The 19277-nt window shown below is 51.7% G+C and overlaps 1 protein-coding gene across 1 annotated transcript; it reads left to right on the top strand.

Moving 5' to 3' along the window:
• Nucleotides 1-5570: 5570 nt before the first annotated feature.
• Nucleotides 5571-18381, top strand: LOC119955946 (barH-like 1 homeobox protein). Its single transcript, XM_038782606.1, has 3 exons — nt 5571-6160; nt 10009-10231; nt 17499-18381. The coding sequence occupies exons 1-3, from the start codon at nt 5776-5778 to the stop codon at nt 17782-17784; spliced, it is 894 nt and encodes a 297-aa protein (XP_038638534.1). The 5' UTR covers nt 5571-5775; the 3' UTR covers nt 17785-18381.
• Nucleotides 18382-19277: the final 896 nt, after the last annotated feature.

Here is a 19277-nt window from a genome sequence, read left to right as displayed (position 1 = left end):
CGCCCTCTGACCCCTCTGCGACTGACCCATCCCCCACCCCACTGACCAACCAACGCCAATATCCCCACCCCCCACTGATCCCCCCCACTGATCCAACCCCCCCACCGACCCCGCCTTCTGACCCCCCCACTGACACCCCCTCTGACCCCTCCACGACTGACCCATCCCCCACCCACTGACCAACCCACGCCATAGTCCCCTACCCCCACTGATCCCCCCCACCCCCCACTGATCCCCCCCCCCACTGTCCCCCACCCCCCACTGATCCCCCCACTGTCCCCCACCGCCACTGATCCCCCCCACTGTCCCCCACCCCCCACTGATCCCCCCCACTGTCCCCCACCCCCCACTGATCCCCCCCACTGTCCCCCACCCCCCACTGATCCCCCCACACTGTCCCCCACCCCCCACTGATCCCCCCACTGACCCCCCCCACCGACCCCGCCCTCTGACCCCCCCAACTGATTCCCCCCCACTGACCAACCCCCCCACTGACCCCGCCCTCTGACCCCTCACTGATTCCCCCCCACTGTCCCCCACCCCCACTGATCCCCCCACTGATTCCCCCACTGTCCCCCACCCCCCACTGATCCCCCCACTGTCCCCCACCCCCCACTGATCCCCCCACTGTCCCCCACCCCCCACTGATCCCCCCACTGTCCCCCACCCCCCCACTGATCCCCCCCACTGACCCCCCACCGACCCCGCCCTCTGACCCCCCCCACTGATTCCTCCCCACTGTCCCCCACCCCCCATTGATCCCCCCCACTGTACCTTCACTGTACCCCCACTGTACTCCTCCCGACAAGAAGCAACAGATATCCCCCTGAATACAGCCCCTTCTGCAGGTGAAGTGGATTTGGGGGTGAGCAGAGCGCTCGGTGCTCCATCCTCGGGAGAGGAGCGGCATCTTCCCTCTCTGCCAACCTTCCCACATATTACAGGTGGGGATCCAGGCTGAGCTCCGCCTCTTGAGGGTTCAGATCAGCGGAGGAACAGCAGAGGTTTCTGAAACTTTCCCTAACTGGCCGGGGGGTGGGGGGGTGGGGTAGAGTGGAGCCTCTGATCCCCCTCCCAAACACCAAACCCCCAGACAGTCGCGCCTGCCTCCACTGGAGCCGGGGGAGAGTTTCAGTCTGTGTATGTGAGGGGGGTGGGGGCTTCACCCTGTGTGTGTGTGTGGGGGGGGGGGGCGTGCTTCACCCTGTGTGTGTGTGGGGGGGGGGGGGTGCTTCAGCCTGTGTGTGTGTGTGGGGGGTGGGTGCTTCAGCCTGTGTGTGTGTGGGGGGGGGGGGGGGTGTTTCAGCCTGTGTGTATGTGAGGGGGGTGGGGGCTTCACCCTGTGTGTGTGTGTGGGGGGGGGGGGTGCTTCACCCTGTGTGTGTGTGGGGGGGGGGGGGTGCTTCAGCCTGTGTGTGTGTGTGGGGGGGGGGGTGCTTCAGCCTGTGTGTGTGTGTGGGGGGGGGTGCTTCAGCCTGTGTGTGTGTGTGTGTGTGGGGGGGGGGGGGGGTGCTTCAGCCTGTGTGTGTGTGTGGGGGGGGGGGGTGCTTCAGCCTGTGTGTGTGGGGGGGTGGTGCTTCAGCCTGTGTGTGTGTTGTGGGGGGTGCTTCAGCCTGTGTGTGTGTGTGGGGGGGGGTGCTTCAGCCTGTGTGTGTGTGTGTGGGGGGGGGGTGCTTCAGCCTGTGTGTGTGTGGGGGGGGTGCTTCAGCCTGTGTGTGTGGGGGGGGGCTTCACCCTGTGTGTGTGTGTGGGGGGGGTGCTTCAGTCTGTGTGTGTGTGGGGGGGTGCTTCACCCTGTGTGTGTGTGTGTGTGTGGGGTGCTTCAGCCTGTGTGTGTGTGTGTGGGGGTGGGGGCTTCACCCTGTGTGTGTGGGGGGGGTGCTTCAGTCTGTGTCTGTGTGTGTGGGGGGGGGGGGTGCATCAGCCTGTGTGTGTGGGGCGGGGGGGCGGTGCTTCAGCCTATGTGTGTGTGTGTGGGGGGGGGGGGTGCTTCAGCCTGTGTGTGTGTGTGTGTGGGGGGGGTGCTTCAGCCTGTGTGTGTGTGTGTGTGTGGGGGGGGGGGGGGGGGGGGGTGCTTCAGCCTGTGTGTGTGTGTGGGGGGGGGGGGTGCTTCAGCCTGTGTGTGTGTGTGGGGGGGGGGGTGCTTCAGCCTGTGTGTGGGTGTGTGTGTGTGTGTGGGGGGGGGGGGTGCTTCAGCCTGTGTGTGTGTGTGGGGGGGTGCTTCACCCTGTGTGTGTGTGTGGGGGGGGTGCTTCACCCTGTGTGTGTATGGGGGGGGTGCTTCAGCCTGTTTGGGTGGGAGGGGGTGTTTGGGGATGTTTAGGGGTGGGAGGGTTAATGGGGGTGAGGGTGTTTGGGGGTGGGGTGTTTGGGGGATGGGGATGGGGAGGGGGAACTAAACCGAAGAGAGTCAAAACCACAGAGAGGAAATACATTTTAGAGAAGTGACGTGATGATAGTTTTAAAAACTTGACGAATCCTCCAGTGATCCAGTGTCTGTGGCGCGACATTAATTAACCAGAGGGACAGAGTTATTGAGAATGATAGAAATTATTGTCTCATGAATTAGCGACCATTTAAAACATCGAACATTTCAGTTTGTCTGAATGAGGAGGTTCTGACACTGGCTCCGGCACTGACACTGGCTCCAGCACTGACACTGGCTCTGCCACTGGCTCTGACACTGGCTCTGACACTGGCTCTGACACTGACACTGGCTCCAGCACTGACACTGGCTCTGACACTGGCTCTGGCTCTGGCTCTGACACTGGCTCTGGCTCTGGCTCTGACACTGGCTCTGACACTGGCTCCGGCACTGACACTGGCTCTGACACTGGCTCTGACACTGGCTCTGACACTGGCTCCGGCACTGACACTGGCTCCAGCACTGACACTGGCTCTGCCACTGGCTCTGGCTCTGACACTGGCTCTGGCTCTGACACTGGCTCTGACACTGGCTCTGCCACTGGCTCTGACACTGGCTCTGGCACTGACACTGGCTCTGGCTCTGCCACTGGCTCCGGCACTGACACTGGCTCTGGCTCTGACACTGGCTCTGGCTCTGCCACTGGCTCCGGCACTGACACTGGCTCTGACACTGGCTCTGGCTCTGACACTGGCTCTGACACTGGCACTGGCTCTGGCTCTGACACTGGCTCTGACACTGGCTCTGGCACTGACACTGGCTCTGGCTCTGCCACTGGCTCCGGCACTGACACTGGCTCTGACACTGGCTCTGGCACTGACACTGGCTCTGGCTCTGCCACTGGCTCCGGCACTGACACTGGCTCTGGCTCTGACACTGGCTCTGGCTCTGCCACTGGCTCCGGCACTGACACTAGCTCCGGCTTTGACACTGGCTCTGGCTCTGACACTGGCTCTGGCTCTGCCACTGGCTCCGGCACTGACACTAGCTCCGGCTCTGACACTGGCTCTGGCTCTGACACTGGCTCTGGCTCTGACACTGGCTCTGACACTGGCACTGGCTCTGGCTCTGACACTAGCTCCGGCTTTGACACTGGCTCTGGCTCTGACACTGGCTCTGACACTGGCTCTGGCTCTGCCACTGGCTCTGGCTCTGACACTGGCTCTGACACTGGCTCTGGCTCTGACACTGGCTCTGGCTCTGACACTGGCTCTGACACTGGCTCTGGCTCTGACACTGGCTCTGGCTCTGACACTGGCTCTGACACTGGCTCTGGCTCTGACACTAACTCTGGCTCTGACACTGGCTCTGGCTCTGACACTAACTCTGGCTCTGACAGTGGCTCTGGCTCTGACACTGGCTCTGGCTCTGACACTGGCTCTGGCTCTGACACTGGCTCTGGCTCTGACACTGGCACTGGCTCCTGCTCTGACACTGGCTCCGGTTCCAGTCGGTACGGCCCAGCATTTTCCCAATCAGAGCAGACCCGTATTCCCGGATCCGGGAAATCCAGAAACAACCGCAGCTCCTGTGATCCCGGTTCACCCCCGATTCTAAACCTGAAGTAAGCTCTGTGTCTCAGAGACTTAACTGGATCCAATCCAGTTCTCGATGCCTTAACTTCGCCAAATGTAACACTTTGCACCTTGCACGGGATATTAATCATGGTGAATAATTTAACATTATGAAAGTTATCTGTTATTAATTCACTTAGCAGAGTGTAACATTTAAATACTGTTCCCTGCTCTCACACATCTCATATTTTACCCCTTGTTCAATTTTTTAAAACACTTTTGAAGGTTGAAAAATGTTAATTCCCTTATCCCAGAAGGAGTAAAATCAGATTGCAAAGGCTCCGGGATTCAGAATTGGAATTCTGACCTTTCCCGGGACAAACACTGACCCGGTTTCTGCTGCTGCAGGAATTGTTCCAAAATCTTCAGACTAACCTGGAATAGAGAATTAGGTTGGGAAAGAGTTTAAACTCTTTCAATGATATCCCACCTTTATTGCAGAAAACATTAGGAAATGCAGCAATAACTGGGAGGAAGTGGCTTTGAACGGTTTAAACCCGGATTCGCCACAGAGCTGCAGAGTCGGTGCATTGTCGGTGTCCCCCCCCCCCCCCGACCAGCTCCACCCCCACACTCCCCACTCCCCCAGCTCCAGCCCCCCCACACACCCCCAGCTCCTCCCACACACACTCCACCCCAACTCCGCCCCCCACACCCCCTAAGCTCCCCACCCCCCCCCCACACACACACCCAGCTCCACCCACCCCCCCCACACAGCACAGCTTCACCCCCACACACCTTCCCCAGCCCCCCCCCCCACACACACACCCAGCTCCTCCCACACACACTCCACCCAAACTCCGCCCCCCACACCCCCTAAGCTCCCCACCCCCCACACACACACCCAGCTCCAGCCCCCCCCCACACACAGCCCAGCTTCACCCCCCACACACCCTCCCCAGCCCTCCCCACACACACACCCAGCTCCTCCCACACACACTCCACCCCAACTCCGCCCCCCACACCCACCCAGCTCCCCCCCCCACTCCCCACCCACACACCCAGCTCCAGTCCCCCACACACAGCCCAGCTTCACCCCCCACACACCCTCCCCAGCCCCCCCCCCCCACAGCCCAGCTTCACCTCCCACACCCCCACCCCCAGCTCCACCCCCCCCCCCCCCCACCCCCCCCCCCCCACACACCACACACAGCACCTCCCCCAGCTCCCAATCCGCGGCCCTCTATCTGGTTGGTCACATCTGGAATCTGCATCCCTGGGAAGGTGTTCAGTGATCCAGGTAAACCCACCCCCCCCCCCCCCCCCCACACCTCTCCTCCCCTCCCTGTTCCTGGCCCCACATCCGCCATCACCTCTCAACCTGCGGCCGGACAGCCCCGTCCTGGGCGTCATTCCCCCAAATTCTCCTGAACTTCCTCCAGCTCCCAGGGAGAGGGGAGGGGAGGGGGAGGGGAGGGGGGGAGCTGCACCGTCACAGGGACAAGCCCCAATCACAGAGGCTTTCACCCTGACACGTGCTGGAGACATTGAGAGAGAGGAAAAGGGGGCAGGAAAACCTCTCAAAGTGACACAAGTTGCTATTAGTGCAGAAGTGTTGTTGCGGAAGCGGGTGAGTGGCGGTGCTGGCGCTAGCGGCCGGGCGGAGGAGGGATTCCAGCCCCTGTCCAAGGTGCTGAAAGCCGGGGCCGCCTGCAGCTCCCGTTCTGCAGCAACTTTGTGCGGAGATTCCCTTCCGAGGGGCTTCTACATTTACTCGGGATCGCTGTTTGGGATTGCTCCAGCTTCCCGATGACCAGGTGAAGGGTCTCCAGGTTTATGGAAGTTTCCAGCGGCTCCAGTTTTGGGATTGACTCGATTTTATCCCAGCGGCCGCCCAGCCCCGTCCCGCTGATGGGGGAATGCCGCTCCCCCCAGGAGGGGAAAGGGGGTCTGAGCCCCGGCTCGGAGGCGGGCAGCGAGCAGAGCCCCCCCTCGCCGGCGGCGGGAATCCCGCCCGGCGGGATGGACTCGCTCCCGCCCAGGACAGCGACCTCCTCCTTCCTAATCAGGGACATTCTGGGTGACTGCAAACCCCTGGCCGCCTGTGCCCCGTATTCCAGCAGCGGACAGGCCGCCCAGGAAGCCGCTCCCAAACACGCCGAGGAATTCCGGGACAAAGCCGGCAAACGGGAAAACTCGCCCTCAGACACGGAATATAAAGGTAAGGAGGGAATTCCGGCTCTGGGAGAGGGAGAACTGTACAGAGGGAGGAGGGACTGAATACTGATCAACAATAACATTCAGGAATTAGAGAAAAGATGTTACAGGAAAAACCCAAATCCCGGGAATAATTTCCCAATATTTCCGCGGCTCTGGAGTGTTACAATCTGGAGAAATTGTGCCAGGTAGTTTATCTCTTCCTCGGCAGAAGGAAACTAACAAATAGTTTGTTTTAATGTCCCTTTTAGTTCAGTCACTCTCACTTTTGCAACAAAGATCTCGCTGGAATCTGTCCCTCAAAACTGCAGATTCAGACAGTTCAGTGTCTCTAACTGGATCTTTCCCACTCACTTTATCCTGACCGGGACCCGGGAGAAAGTTTAAACCCGCAGCAGGGTTAGAAATAGATTTAACATTTACAAAAACACACACACAGGGATGGGGGAAATGAAGCGACTCTCCGCCTTTATCTGTCTCTCCTCTCGAATTGGTTCAATATGCATCTCCCTGCCGGAATAGGGGATTTATTCAGCAGATTATAATATTTCTACTTTACTGACAGATCATCCTCGTAAAATAGGAACTGTTACCTTTCAGGAAACTACATTTAAATTCTGTGTAAGCCGGGCCGGTCACTTTTACAATCAAACATACCCCGCCGCCTGCTGAACATGTCGCCAAGTGAAATATTGTAACAGCCAGTCACTCAGAGTTAAACCAGGTTTTTAGAAAACCCCACAGACCAGCGGTTCTGGAATCTGACGCTGAATTGTAATGAGAATATTGTTCATTTTAAGAGTTGATTTGGACTAAGTCAGATATCAAAGAAACATTTGTCAACCCGGAGTGGGGAGTGGGATTTCACTAGAATTGACCTCATTCAGGGATGTGAGTAACAGACAAGACCAGTGAAAAGTGATTGAGCAGAAGCGGCTCTTTTGTTGAAAGATTTTTTTTTAAACCAAAACGGTTTTGTTGTTAAAATCAGGCGGCACCACCCACATTGAAATATTGAAGGAGGAAAGCTTTGATCACCTACAGTAAGATGACAATATCAGCCAATAATAATAAAACCGGAACGAATTCTCTGAAGAAACTGGATTTAGGGAGGTCTGTAACGTTTCTGAGGAATGTTCCTAGACAGCGAATCATATTCGGCTCTATTTCTAAATGTATCTTCTTTTTGTGCGAAAATAATTCAGAATTTACTCCAAACCAGACACCAAAAAATACCAAAAACGTGTGTGTGTGTGGAGAGGAAGGGTGGCGGTGTGGTTAAGGAGGGAAGTTATAAAAGTTTACAGAGTTAAACTTTAAAAGGAAGATTAGGTTCAAGCAGCGTTGGAACAGCGGAAAGGACAGGGATAAATAGACGCCGTTTGGAAAGGATATCCTGTCAAAAGTTGGTGCAACTTGACATAAACGAGGGGGAAACACAATTGGCCAATAAATTCGAATAGGTTGAATAATAAACGGGAAGCGGCTCCACCGGCCTCACAGTTTCTCACAAATACTAAAAAAAAAGTAAACTTTTCAATCCCAGAAACGGGATCAAATCCCGGGATTGCCAAGAACCACCCCCCCCCCCCCCCCCCCCTCCGCTTCTTCCTACCGCAGCAGATTTAAAGGATGATTTTCCGAGATTCCCTAACAGTCGCTGTCAATATCCCTGTTGTTGTGTGAAATTGACGAAAGTCTCCTAAAGGTGCGAGATCGAAAATTCAACACTCTGGGACCGGGAATTTCCCAAACATATTTATTTAAGGGTGATCTTGAAATCTGTCATTGGCTTTACCCAGTTTTCTGTCAATGTTTTGCTGCTTAATTCTGTATTTCGATGTGTTTCAAAAAGTTGCAAATGCTGTAAATGATCTGAGTATTTCAGAGTCCTTGAAAAAATGTTTTTGGCGTCTTAAGCAACCGGTAGATTGGGGTGAAGGCGCTTATTCTGCTTCACGTTCGTTAGACCATTTTCTCTGAAGATTTGATATCATGTCCTAACCATTCCTATTCTGTACCTGGACCCAGCGCTGACTCAATCTCCCTCGCTGCTTTTTGTTTTTTAAATGAATGCAACAGAAAGAGGTGACAACTGTCTGTCAAATAATTACACAGGTCGGGAAATATTAAATGTTGGCTTCTGAATGTATTTACATTTTCAGAGACAACTAGGGTCTCCCATTTCCCGACCACCAGCTCTGCCCTTCATTCCCCTATCTCGGTGCAATAAGTAGAATAACAGTTAAGTTTGAACTCAGACAGGGCAAGGCGCTGACATTGGTTCTGTGACTCCTAAAGTTTGAGAGATTTGCCGAGGTGATTTCCGAGTTGTGTTCATTTGGGGCGGACGATTGTGTGCACCTTAATGCAATTGAGAATAGGTTGAATGAATGTTGCAAAGAGAACCTTTTTTTCGATGCTACTGCACACCCAAGTGTCAACAAAATAAACACAGATTGAGATCGACTGATGGAGCTGAGATTTGGACAGAGAAAGATAACGATTCTAAATCTGTTCGAGATCAAATGGTGTTCAGATGATTATGGGTGATCAGGGCAGGTAGATGGCTCCTTTACTGTGTGTTTTACGGGAACACATTTCAATGGAAAGATGTGACTTTGTGAAAGAGAGAAAGGGACAACAGACACGATTTAGCATCAACAAATTATCTCGTGTGGTCGGTGAAGAGTGCAGTTGGGTTTTGAGTTCAATGTTTCACAGAACAGCGGGGACAAACCCATCAATCACATCCCAGTAATCCACTTCTCCCTGGGAAGGTCTGCCTTTAGTTTGCGGAATAATCCTGTGATCAATTTTATTTCGAAGGATCCGTTCCTTAATCCAATGTGTTCCCTTCTGAAGGAAGGGGGGGGGGGGGGGGTTAATTTGTAGAACATGACTTAAATCGCTGCCGTTTTGTGCAGGATGTGATGGTCTGCTCCACTTAATTGGTGCAAATTCGCGTCAAGGAACCCGTGCGATTTGCAAAATAATCATTGTGCTGGGATTTTAAAAAAGGGATAATTCCATAATCGGGCGGATTGCTGCTTTAGACAATCTCTGACCAGCTCCCCTGGTGACTCAATTAAAGGGATTATTTTTTCTTGCCGGTTTGTGGAATTAGATCCAGCTCTCCCCTTTGTGTCCTCCCCCCCCCCCCCCTCCCCCGCCTCTCTTTCCCATTACATCCATTCGGTAAATGCAAACAAAGAGCTTCTGTATCGTTTCCCCCACAGAACAGGAACCCGGTGCCTGGGACCCGCGGTGGCTCCGACCTGCTCTTTGCGAATATTAAACTCGCTCAGCTCCTCAATGTGGCGTTTCACAATAACAAGAGGAGAGAATTTTCACAGGAAACTGTCAGATAGACACACACACACACACAGGGACAAACAGGGCGGCGTGGCTGAAACTTCAGTAATTCAAACACAGACTGGATTTAAAAAGGGGGACATTGGACAATATCTCTTGTCTTGGGAAGGAGGGAAGGTGGAGATGAAAGAATTGCCGGTTAAATGTTAACCGTCTGAATGGTGCAAATCCAGAACCGATTTACATTGGTGCCAAATTAGTCCCCAAACAAAAAAACCCCTTCCGAACTGACAATCTTGGGCGGTTCAAACAACATTATTCATGACCATTGTCAAAGTTTGTAATTGGTGGGAAAGTATCTGAGCAAACTCCCAGGGAACAGCGGGAATTTTACTTGGATTAGTTTCCAGATTCCAAAGTGGGAACTTCTCAAAACTAAAATGGATAAAGGCAGCTTTGCTCTGAAACTGTGCATTGTGGACAAAGGGATTGCATTGTAACTGTCCCTTGTATTCCTCCCCTCCCCTCCACGGGCAGTCAAGGAGGAGGCAGAGAGAGAAATCTCCAGTAGCCGGGACAGTCCTCCTGTCCGGTTGAAGAAGCCTCGCAAAGCTCGCACCGCCTTCACCGACCACCAACTCGCCCAGCTGGAGAGGAGCTTCGAGAGGCAGAAGTACCTGAGCGTACAGGACAGGATGGAACTAGCGGCGTCTCTCAACCTGACCGACACCCAGGTCAAAACCTGGTACCAGAATAGGAGGTGAGAACAAAAAGCAGCACACTAATAAATATTCCAGCCAAGAATCGAATCAAACATCTAAACTCACCCAACTTAACTATCAGTGCAGAGTGTCAATGTGTAAACCATCATCTCTCTCTCTCTCTCCTCACCATTCCCCAGCTCTGGGAGCGAGTCCACCGATCACAGAAAGAAATTATCATAATTCTGAGGATTGTAAAAATCACAGACTCCCGAACTGGGTTAAAGTCAGCTAGTGCTGGGGAACCCGGCCTCGCCTGTCCCCATCCCGCTGTGTCAGGCCATCGATTGCGGGTAGTGAGGGGAGGAGGGGGGGGGGGGGGTGAGTGAGTGTGAGTGACTGAGAGTGAGTGAGTGAGCGAGCGGATGAGTGAGTGAGTAATGAGTGAGTGAGTGAGCGAATGAGTGAGCGAATGAGTGAGTGAGTGAATGAGTGGCTGAGAGTGAGTGAGTGAGCGAGCGGATGAGTGAGTGAGTAATGAGTGAGTGAGCGAATGAGTGAGCGAATGAGTGAGTGAGTGAATGAGTGACTGAGAGTGAGTGAGTAATGAGTGAGTGAGTGAACGAATAAGTGAGTGAGTGAATGATTGAGTGAGTGAGTGAATGAGTGAGTGAGGTGTGGTTGACGATTTTGCAACATCACTAATTATATCAGCTGATGCAATTCTTCTTGGGATCCCTGGGTCGGGAGATTGTTTCCTTGACAAGGGCGGAACATCCGATCAAATCAGGGGTGTAGGAGCTGACAATTGTTAAATATTAGCCCTGGAAATCAAAACGTATTTCAAAATAAAATGGGGAAAAAACCCAGTAACCCAATCCATCCCCAAATCAAACACTGGGTGGGACACACCTCAATAACAGCCAAACTGCCCCAGATCTCAGTCCAGAGAGTTAGACAACGTTTACAATCTAATCAATGGCCAGGAAATTGTGCAGTTGCCAATATGAATTGTCCCTCTCTCTGTGGGACCAGTGAGCTTTTCAATATCACTGTCAGACGAACGATAAGGTCAACGTTATTTTAAGTACCGAGGTGAGTCCGGAATAGAACAATTGGTGCAAGAAACGTGATTGGAAACATCACAGAGCAACCGCTCTATTGTAAAACACACACTGGGGAGCAAGGTGCCAAAATGCATTTAAGTAAGTAATCTGGATAAAAATTACTATCGTGCACTGAAACCTAAACAGCAGCCACCCCCCCCCCCCCCCCCTCCCCACCCCCACTTGTCCCACATCCGGCTCTACAAAAAAAAAACGTCTCCACAACCAATCCAGATGTCGGTGACATTTTGAGGTCCAATATTTATGGTTTACATTTCTATAGCATGTGGGCAGACTCCTGCATCGGGCAATTCCACCTGGATAGCGCCTGAATTTACTGCTCGCGAAAGTGAGGAGGAAACATCTTCCCTGTGGCTAAGCAGGGAGGGAGGGAGGGAGGAATGGGATCTTCATGTGGGTCCAGCACGTCGCAATATCCAATTTCTCGGCGGCTTGTTAACATCTCCACAGTTCAGGCAAATAATTAGAACGAGTGGCTTTTTAATCACAGGGGTTTTGCCTTGGGATTAGACAGCCACCTGTCATGCCCCCCCCCCCCCCCAAACCCCACATTCACTATTTAATGTCAGTAACACCTAGACTGAGAGCCCATCCTCACGCATCAGTTATCAAATCGAATCTGTGGCAGAGTTTGGGTGCATTAGCGTTTATTACCTGGATTTACTCACTGTCTCCTCTAAGAAATCAGCTGCTTTAGTCCCAGAGGAGACTGTACAAACCGCCCACCCTCGGCCACAGGAAGTCTAAGACCGCCAGCTGCAATTACCCTTAAATATCATTCAAACTACCTCCCCAAACCCAGCCAAAAAGAGATGATGAAAACTGTCTCCACCTAAAGATCCAGCTACAACAGCACAAAGGGGAAGCGATGATCTCCCGGCCCCCCGGAGCGAGCAGTTACATAAAGCTGTCAAATTAACTAGGATTGAAAAATCTGTTCGGGGACAGGACAAGGGCTACACTTGGAACAGAGTCTGGGTCGTTTCAGCGTTATTTAACAATAATACAGGACAGTGACACTGCCGTGTGTATAAATATAGATTATATACACAAGATCCAGAACACACAGATACCTGCAGCCGTGTGTGCGTTATGTTAGTGGGAAGATCATTGAGAGTTTTATGTTTCATGTTATTACCCCATTTAGTGTTTACCAGCTCCCGCTGCCCACTGCAAACCCCACCAATTCCACCCACCACTTTTCTCAATTCAATTATTTTACGAGATGTGGGCGTCGCTGGTTAGGTCAGCATTTATTGCCCATTCCTAATTGCCCTTCAGAAGGTGGGGGCGAGCTGCCTTCTTGAACCACTGTAGTCCATGCGGTGTAGGTACACCCACTGTGCTGTTAGGGAGGGAGTTCCAGAATGTGAAGGAACGGGATATATTTCAAAGTCAGGGTGGTGAGCGACTAGTAGGAGAATTCCAAGTGGTGGGTTTCCCAGGTATCAGCTGCTCTTGTCCTTCTAGATGGTGGTGGTTGTGGGTTTGAAAGATGCTGCCTCAGAACCCTTGGCGATTTCCTGCAGTGCATTTTATAGATGGTTCACATGGCTGCTGCTGTACGTTGGTGGTCGAGAGAGTAAATGTTTGTGGAAGGGGTGGAAATCAAGCGGGCTGCTTTGTCCTGGATGGTGTTGAGCTTCTTGAGTGTTGTTGGAGCTGCACTCACCCAGGCAATTGGAGAGTGTGTCATTATACTCCACACTTGTGCCTTGTAGATGGTGGACAAGCTTTAGGGAGTCAGGAGGTGAGTTACTCACCATAGGATTGCTAGCCTCTGACCTGCACTTGGAGCGACAGTAATATGGCTAGTCCAGTTCAGTTTCTGGTCAATGGTAATTTCCAGGATGTTGACAGTGGGGGACTAAAGTGATGGTAATGCCATTGAATGTCAAGGGACGGTGGTTTGATTCTCTCTCTTTGGAGGTGGTCATTGCCTTACACTTGTGTGGCATGAATGTCATTTGTCACTTGTCAGCCCAAGCCTGGATATTGTTCAGGTCTTGCTGCATTTGGATGTGGACTGCTTCAGTGTCTGAGGAAGAGCGAATGGTGCTGAACATTGTGCAATCATCAATGAACATCTTCACATCCAACCTTATGTTGGAAGGAAGGCCATTGCTGAAGCAGCTGAAGATGGTTAGGCCTAGGATACAACCCCAAGGAACTCCTGCAGTGATGTCCCAGAACTGAGATGATTGACCACCACCACCGCGACCATCTTCCTTTGTGCGAGATATGACTCCAACCAGTGGAGAGTTTTCCCCTGATATCCATTGACTCTGGTTTAGCTAGGGCTCCTTGATGTCATACTTGACAAGTGCTGCCTTGATGTCAAGGACAGTCACTCTCACCTCACCTCTGGCATTCAGCTCTTTTTTCCACATTTGAACCGAGGCTGTAATGGGGTCAGGAGTGACCCTGGTGGAACCCAAACTGACGGTCAGCTAGCAGGTTATTGCTGAGTAAGTGCCACTTGATAGCACTGTTGATGACTCCTTCCATCACTTTGCTGATGATGGAGAGTAGACTGATAGGGCTGCATTTGGCTGTGTTGGATTTGTCCTGTTCCTGGTGTACAGGACATACCTAGGCAAGGTTCCACATTGCCAGGTAGATCCCAGTGTTGTGGCTGTTTTGGAACAGTTTGGCTAGGGTTTGTTGCAAGTTCTGGAGCACAAGTACCTATTGCCGGAATATGTGTATCCAGTGCCTTCAGCCACTTCTTGTGGGGTGAATTGAATTGACCGAAGACGGGAATCTGTGCTCTGGAGGAGGCCTCGATGAATCATCCGCTGAATACCTCTGGCACTGATATCCTGGGCTCCTCCACCATTGAGGATAGGGATATTTGTGGAGTTGTTGAATTGTCCACCACCATTGTCTACTGGATCTAAGCTGCAGAGCTTAGATCTGATCCTTTGGTTGTGGGATCGCTTAGCTCTGTCCATCACTTGCTGCTAATGTTGTTTGGATGCCAGTAGTCCTGTGTTGTAGCTTCACCAGGTTTCACCTGATGTTTTGGTATGCCTGTTGACAGGACAGGAGTTATCTGTAAGGTCTGATTCTGTGAGTATGACTATGTCAGGCTGTTGCTATCCCAAGAGGGTGGTTTCCGGGACCTCCCTTTTAGAATTTGTAGCGGTCATCCCTAGATTTTTAATACTCATTGGTGCAATTTCCTCCATCTGCCGCCGTGGGTCGCCCCCCCCCCCCCCCCCTCCCCCGGTCTGCAGAGTATGACCCTAAGTCTCTGGATCTCCAGGCCAGCGACAATATCATACACCCTTGTCAAACCCCTTATAGAAAGGGGGTAACTCCTGCCAATATGCTTCATGCCATTGAATGGGCATCCCATCTCCCAGCAGCTCAGCTTTCCGGCTTCGGGGACTCGATGTCAATGTCAACGTACAACTGGTGTCCGGGCCTCCTGCACTGTAAATTCTATCATTCTAGGATCATTCCATAGACCCAACTCTCTCACCATTGGTTAAAAGTGTCATTTATCCCCCTTTCCAGAGCACCCTAGCCAAGCTGTTCCAGTCCAACATATATCTCTCTGTGGACGGACCTGGGATTATATCCAATCCCTACAGCACCAACTGGAACCAAGAGTTTAGAATATTAGCAATATCCTCAACTGAATAATGTGCCGCGCGTCAACAACCCTCTCCCTTCCCAGGAAAAGTAAATTCAAGAGGGATTGGTACAGATATCGACCGGGAACACGTGCCCATGGTCTCTGATGTGAGTGTGTTATCGGTAACCACTTTCGGAGATGCCCCCCACCCCCTGCCCCATCCCCCAACCTTCTCCACTGAGTCAGGATTTACTCGCATCACTTTCACCCATAGGGAAGGGCTGAATCCACCGGTCACCGGGAGGGAGAGAGAGAAAGAGATGGTGGGAGAAGGCTGGTCAGTGTTCCCGGTGGGAGAAGGTTGGGATGTGTTCCCGGTGGGAGAAGGCTGGGATGTGTTCCCGGTGGGAGAAGGTTGGGAGGTGTTCCCGATGGGAGAAGGTTGGGATGTTCCTTGTGGGAGAAGGTTGGGGTGTGTTCCCGGTGGGAGAAGGCTGGGCTGTGTTCCCGGTGGGAGAAGGCTGGTGTGTGTTCCCGATGGGAGAAGGCTGGGATGTATTCTCGGTGGGGGAAGGCTGGGGTGTGTTCCCGATGGGAGAAAGCTGCGGTGTGTTCCGATGGGAGAAGGTTGGGATGTATTCCCGGTGGGAGAAGGTTGGCCTGTGTTCCCGGTGGGAGAAGGCTGGCCTGTGTTCCCGGTGGGAAAAGGCTGGGGTGTGTTCCCGATGGGAGAAGGTTGGGATGTTCCCTGTGGGAGAAGGTTGGGATGTTCCCTGTGGGAGAAGGTTGGGATGTATTCCCGGTGGGAGAAGGTAGGGATGAGTACCTGGTGAGATATGGTTGGGATGTTCCCTGTGGGAGAAGTTTGGGATGTATTCCCGGTGAGAGAAGGTTGGGATGTTCCCGGTGGGAGGTTGGGATGTACTCCCGGTGGGAGAAGGTGGGGCGTTCCCGGTGGGAGAAGGTTGGGATGTACTCCCGGTGGGAGAAGGTTGTGATGTTCCCGGTGGGAGAAGGTTGGGATGTATTCCCGGTGAGAGAAGATTGGGATGTGTTCCCGGTGGGAGAAACCTGGGATGTGTTCCCGGTGGGAGACTGGGACAGGTTGAAACTGTCTCTCTTTCCCATTCACTTTCAGAGATGTGCCGGAGGCGAGTCTGACACATTCAATCTGAGGCCATTAAGACATCTTTGAACTGTGGACGGCGAGGAGCGGGACATAATTAAAAGATAATCGATCGATTGATTGGTGACAGGTTTCGGGATCCTGGGAGAGCGCGGCTGCCTTTCCAAATGAAGCTGATTGATAAATCCGCATAAGTGGGACTGGTGACAGCTCAGAAATCCATTCATGGGGAAACCCCAACCATTATTGAATCCGTAAAACTCCCCTCCCCTCCCTTAAACCCACCGTCAAAGTATTTGAGAATTTGTGTTTGTTTCCAATTTGTTTTCTTCCTAAAGCAGCAAGTTAGTTAAATAAAAGGCTCAATTTCTTGAGGAATAAATAACATTGCGGTTGCTGCGGTTCCAGCTGTGAAAACAGTCAGAGGGAGAGGAGATGGTTAAATGGGACTGATGGCAAAGTGACCCCGAAATGCAGCAGATTTGCGGCTTCTGGGATGGGGGGGGGGGGGGGGGGGGATTAGAAAATGCAGAAAGAGAATTGCGAATAACTTGTTGAAAATGCCCGGGGTTAGCAGCGGAGGTTGGATCGTTAATAAAAGTATTTTCTACCTGAGTTCACAGCGTCCGGCTTATTATTGATCCTGATCCGAACCACCCCCACCCCTCAACCTGAACACTACTACCCGCAGTAAATGAACATTTAAAAGTACCCGAATAGGAAATGACAGATTTAATTCGATGACAGACATTTTAGAACGATTTTAAAATTGGACGAATATCAGCAAGGGGATTTTCACAGTAACCTTCAATGCATTGCTCATCTAAACCTACTTGTGACACTAATAAATATTATTGTGATAAACCGCCCGTCTCACACTAAATGTAAAAAAAGGTTGTTTTTTCAGCTTCACTCCTCTGCAAAATTTAAAAATCTTTAACAACCGGTTAGCGTGTTGTTTGGAAATGATGTCCCCGAGTGAGTTTTGCCAATTCTCACTCCAGCAGTTTAAAGTTTGCAGGAATTGGCTGAGGTCTGGGTGAATATTGTAAGGATTTGTAGTTAATTCCTCTCCTCCCCTCTCTCTGCAAACAGCCCCTCCACCCCCGGGCTCCACAATATTCGGTGCAATCGGATGAATTGAGAGAAGGCGGCGGCAGTGCCGGATCCCGGCTCCGGGATCTCTCTCTAAACCGCCTCCGGTTATTCTGCGGCCTGTTTGCGGAGTTGGAATTACACTGCAGAATTAATGCGGAAAGGACTCGAAACGTTTCTCTCCCCACAGATGCTGCCAGACTCGCTGAGTTCATCCAGCATTTGTTGTTAATGTGTGTGCATTATATCAAATTAGAGAATAAACTGGTTTAATATGTTGTGTAATTGATTCTAAAGTGTTAAACTCTGATACACTGTAATCCAGTTTTAACTACAGTTGAGGAATTCATTCTCTTTCCCCCTTTTTCTCTCACCCCCCCACCAAACACAAACAGAACGAAATGGAAAAGACAGACGGCGGTGGGACTCGAACTCCTGGCAGAGGCTGGAAACTACTCTGCTCTGCAGCGCATGTTCCCGTCTCCTTACTTCTATCACCCGAACGTGGTCTCCAACCTGGAGCCGGCGGCCATGTACATGTACCGGGGACCGGCCGCTGCCCACCCCGTCATCCAGCGACCCATCGTCCCGCGGGTCCTCATCCACGGACTGGCAGCGGGGGGTGAAGCGCCCATCCCTAGCCTGGCTGATGTCCTTCCCCGGCCGCCGCAGCCGCGGTGAGTCTCCGTCCCTCCCTCCCCGTTCCTACCAACCCCTCCTCTCGCCATCCACGGCTTGGACTTCAGTGGGAAACCCCACCAAAAAAAAAACAGCAAAATCGACAAACACACAAAAAATGCTCCAGTATTTAAAAAAGAACAAAGTGAAACAATTTCTAGGGAAGATTGTATTCTACGCTATTTATGCCTTTTATTTTCAAACTCCCCTGCAGAAAAGCGAGGTGGGTTTTAACTGTGATACAAATTTAATTTAAAATCGTTTCGATTCCTCATGTAGCCTCTATAGTTTATTATTTTTCATTTGAAGATATAGTTTTTTACAAAGCGATTTCATGCTCTGAAATCAGTCATTGGTGATTTTGCACTATTTTAAGAAGAAGAAAAAACTTTTTGTTGCTGCCGAACACTTAAATTGTACAATTTATTTATTTTAAAATAAGTTAGGACGGCCGACGACGAGTTTCCCTGTGATTATATTTGTAAATACCCTGTTGGAGATCTTGAGCTTGGTTTAATAACTAACCCGCGTGCATCTTTTGGTGCGCCTTGATTTGTTTTTCACTTTAGCTGGGCGTAGATTGAAGACGGGAGAGTTCACTGCCCCCCCCCCCCCCCCCCCCAACAAAACCTCCTCCCCATTTATCACAAATATGATTATTTATTGAATACTGAATGAAGCAGCAGTGAAGCTGGGACCCGGCAGCTGTGAGCACGCCAGCCTGGAAGCGGCGACCCGGCTCCGGGAGCCAGACAGATGGGTAGCGAGACCTTGGCATTCTCCCTAACAGAAATAAACAAAGCATCAAATATGACAAGTGTTTATAAATATATACACACTCGCACCAAAAAAAAAACCAATCCAGGGACTGTTTGGTTCCTCTTCTGTAAATTCAACAAGTCAGCAACTGCGAGTTTAAAATGGTTTGCAAAAATTCCCAACCAGTTCTATCGACACCCGCCCTTTGATACCTTGTCCCGGCTTATTCTGTCTGGAATTGCTGTTAAGTGAATACGTCTCCCCCCCCCCCCCAACCTCCCATTCAATGATTGGATCTTAAAATATTTACAGCATTAATTACACCGTCAGTTTCCACCGCGCGTCTTGCAACCTGGCTACTCGTCAAAGTCGTGATAAACAAAGAAAAGTTTGGATGCTGGAAAGAGTGGTACTGTAGGTGTGCACCCCCCCCCCCCCCCCCAGCTTTACACGTGAATCCCTGCGTCTATCAGCAACACATCAGTATTCCACCTAATAGCAACTGAACGCGGCAACAAGGGAAGGACAGGGGAAAAAAGGGGACACCGGACAGCGGTTAATATTCGGCTGCAAGAGTTTCCAAACATTCGTTATTTTTTTATATCAATCGATTGTCAACGGAGGATTTCCACATGTCAAGACATTCCTTACTGGCTTTCCCAGAACCAGTGGCTCTTACCCGCCTAAGTTCCTGTTTTGTGTTTACATCGTCATTTGTAAAATATTGAAATGAAAAT

This window comes from Scyliorhinus canicula, chromosome 21 (assembly GCF_902713615.1).
Source record: "Scyliorhinus canicula chromosome 21, sScyCan1.1, whole genome shotgun sequence".
NCBI lineage: Eukaryota > Metazoa > Chordata > Chondrichthyes > Carcharhiniformes > Scyliorhinidae > Scyliorhinus > Scyliorhinus canicula.
Note: the sequence above shows the minus strand (reverse complement) of the source record. Positions and strands in the feature narration are given on the sequence as shown.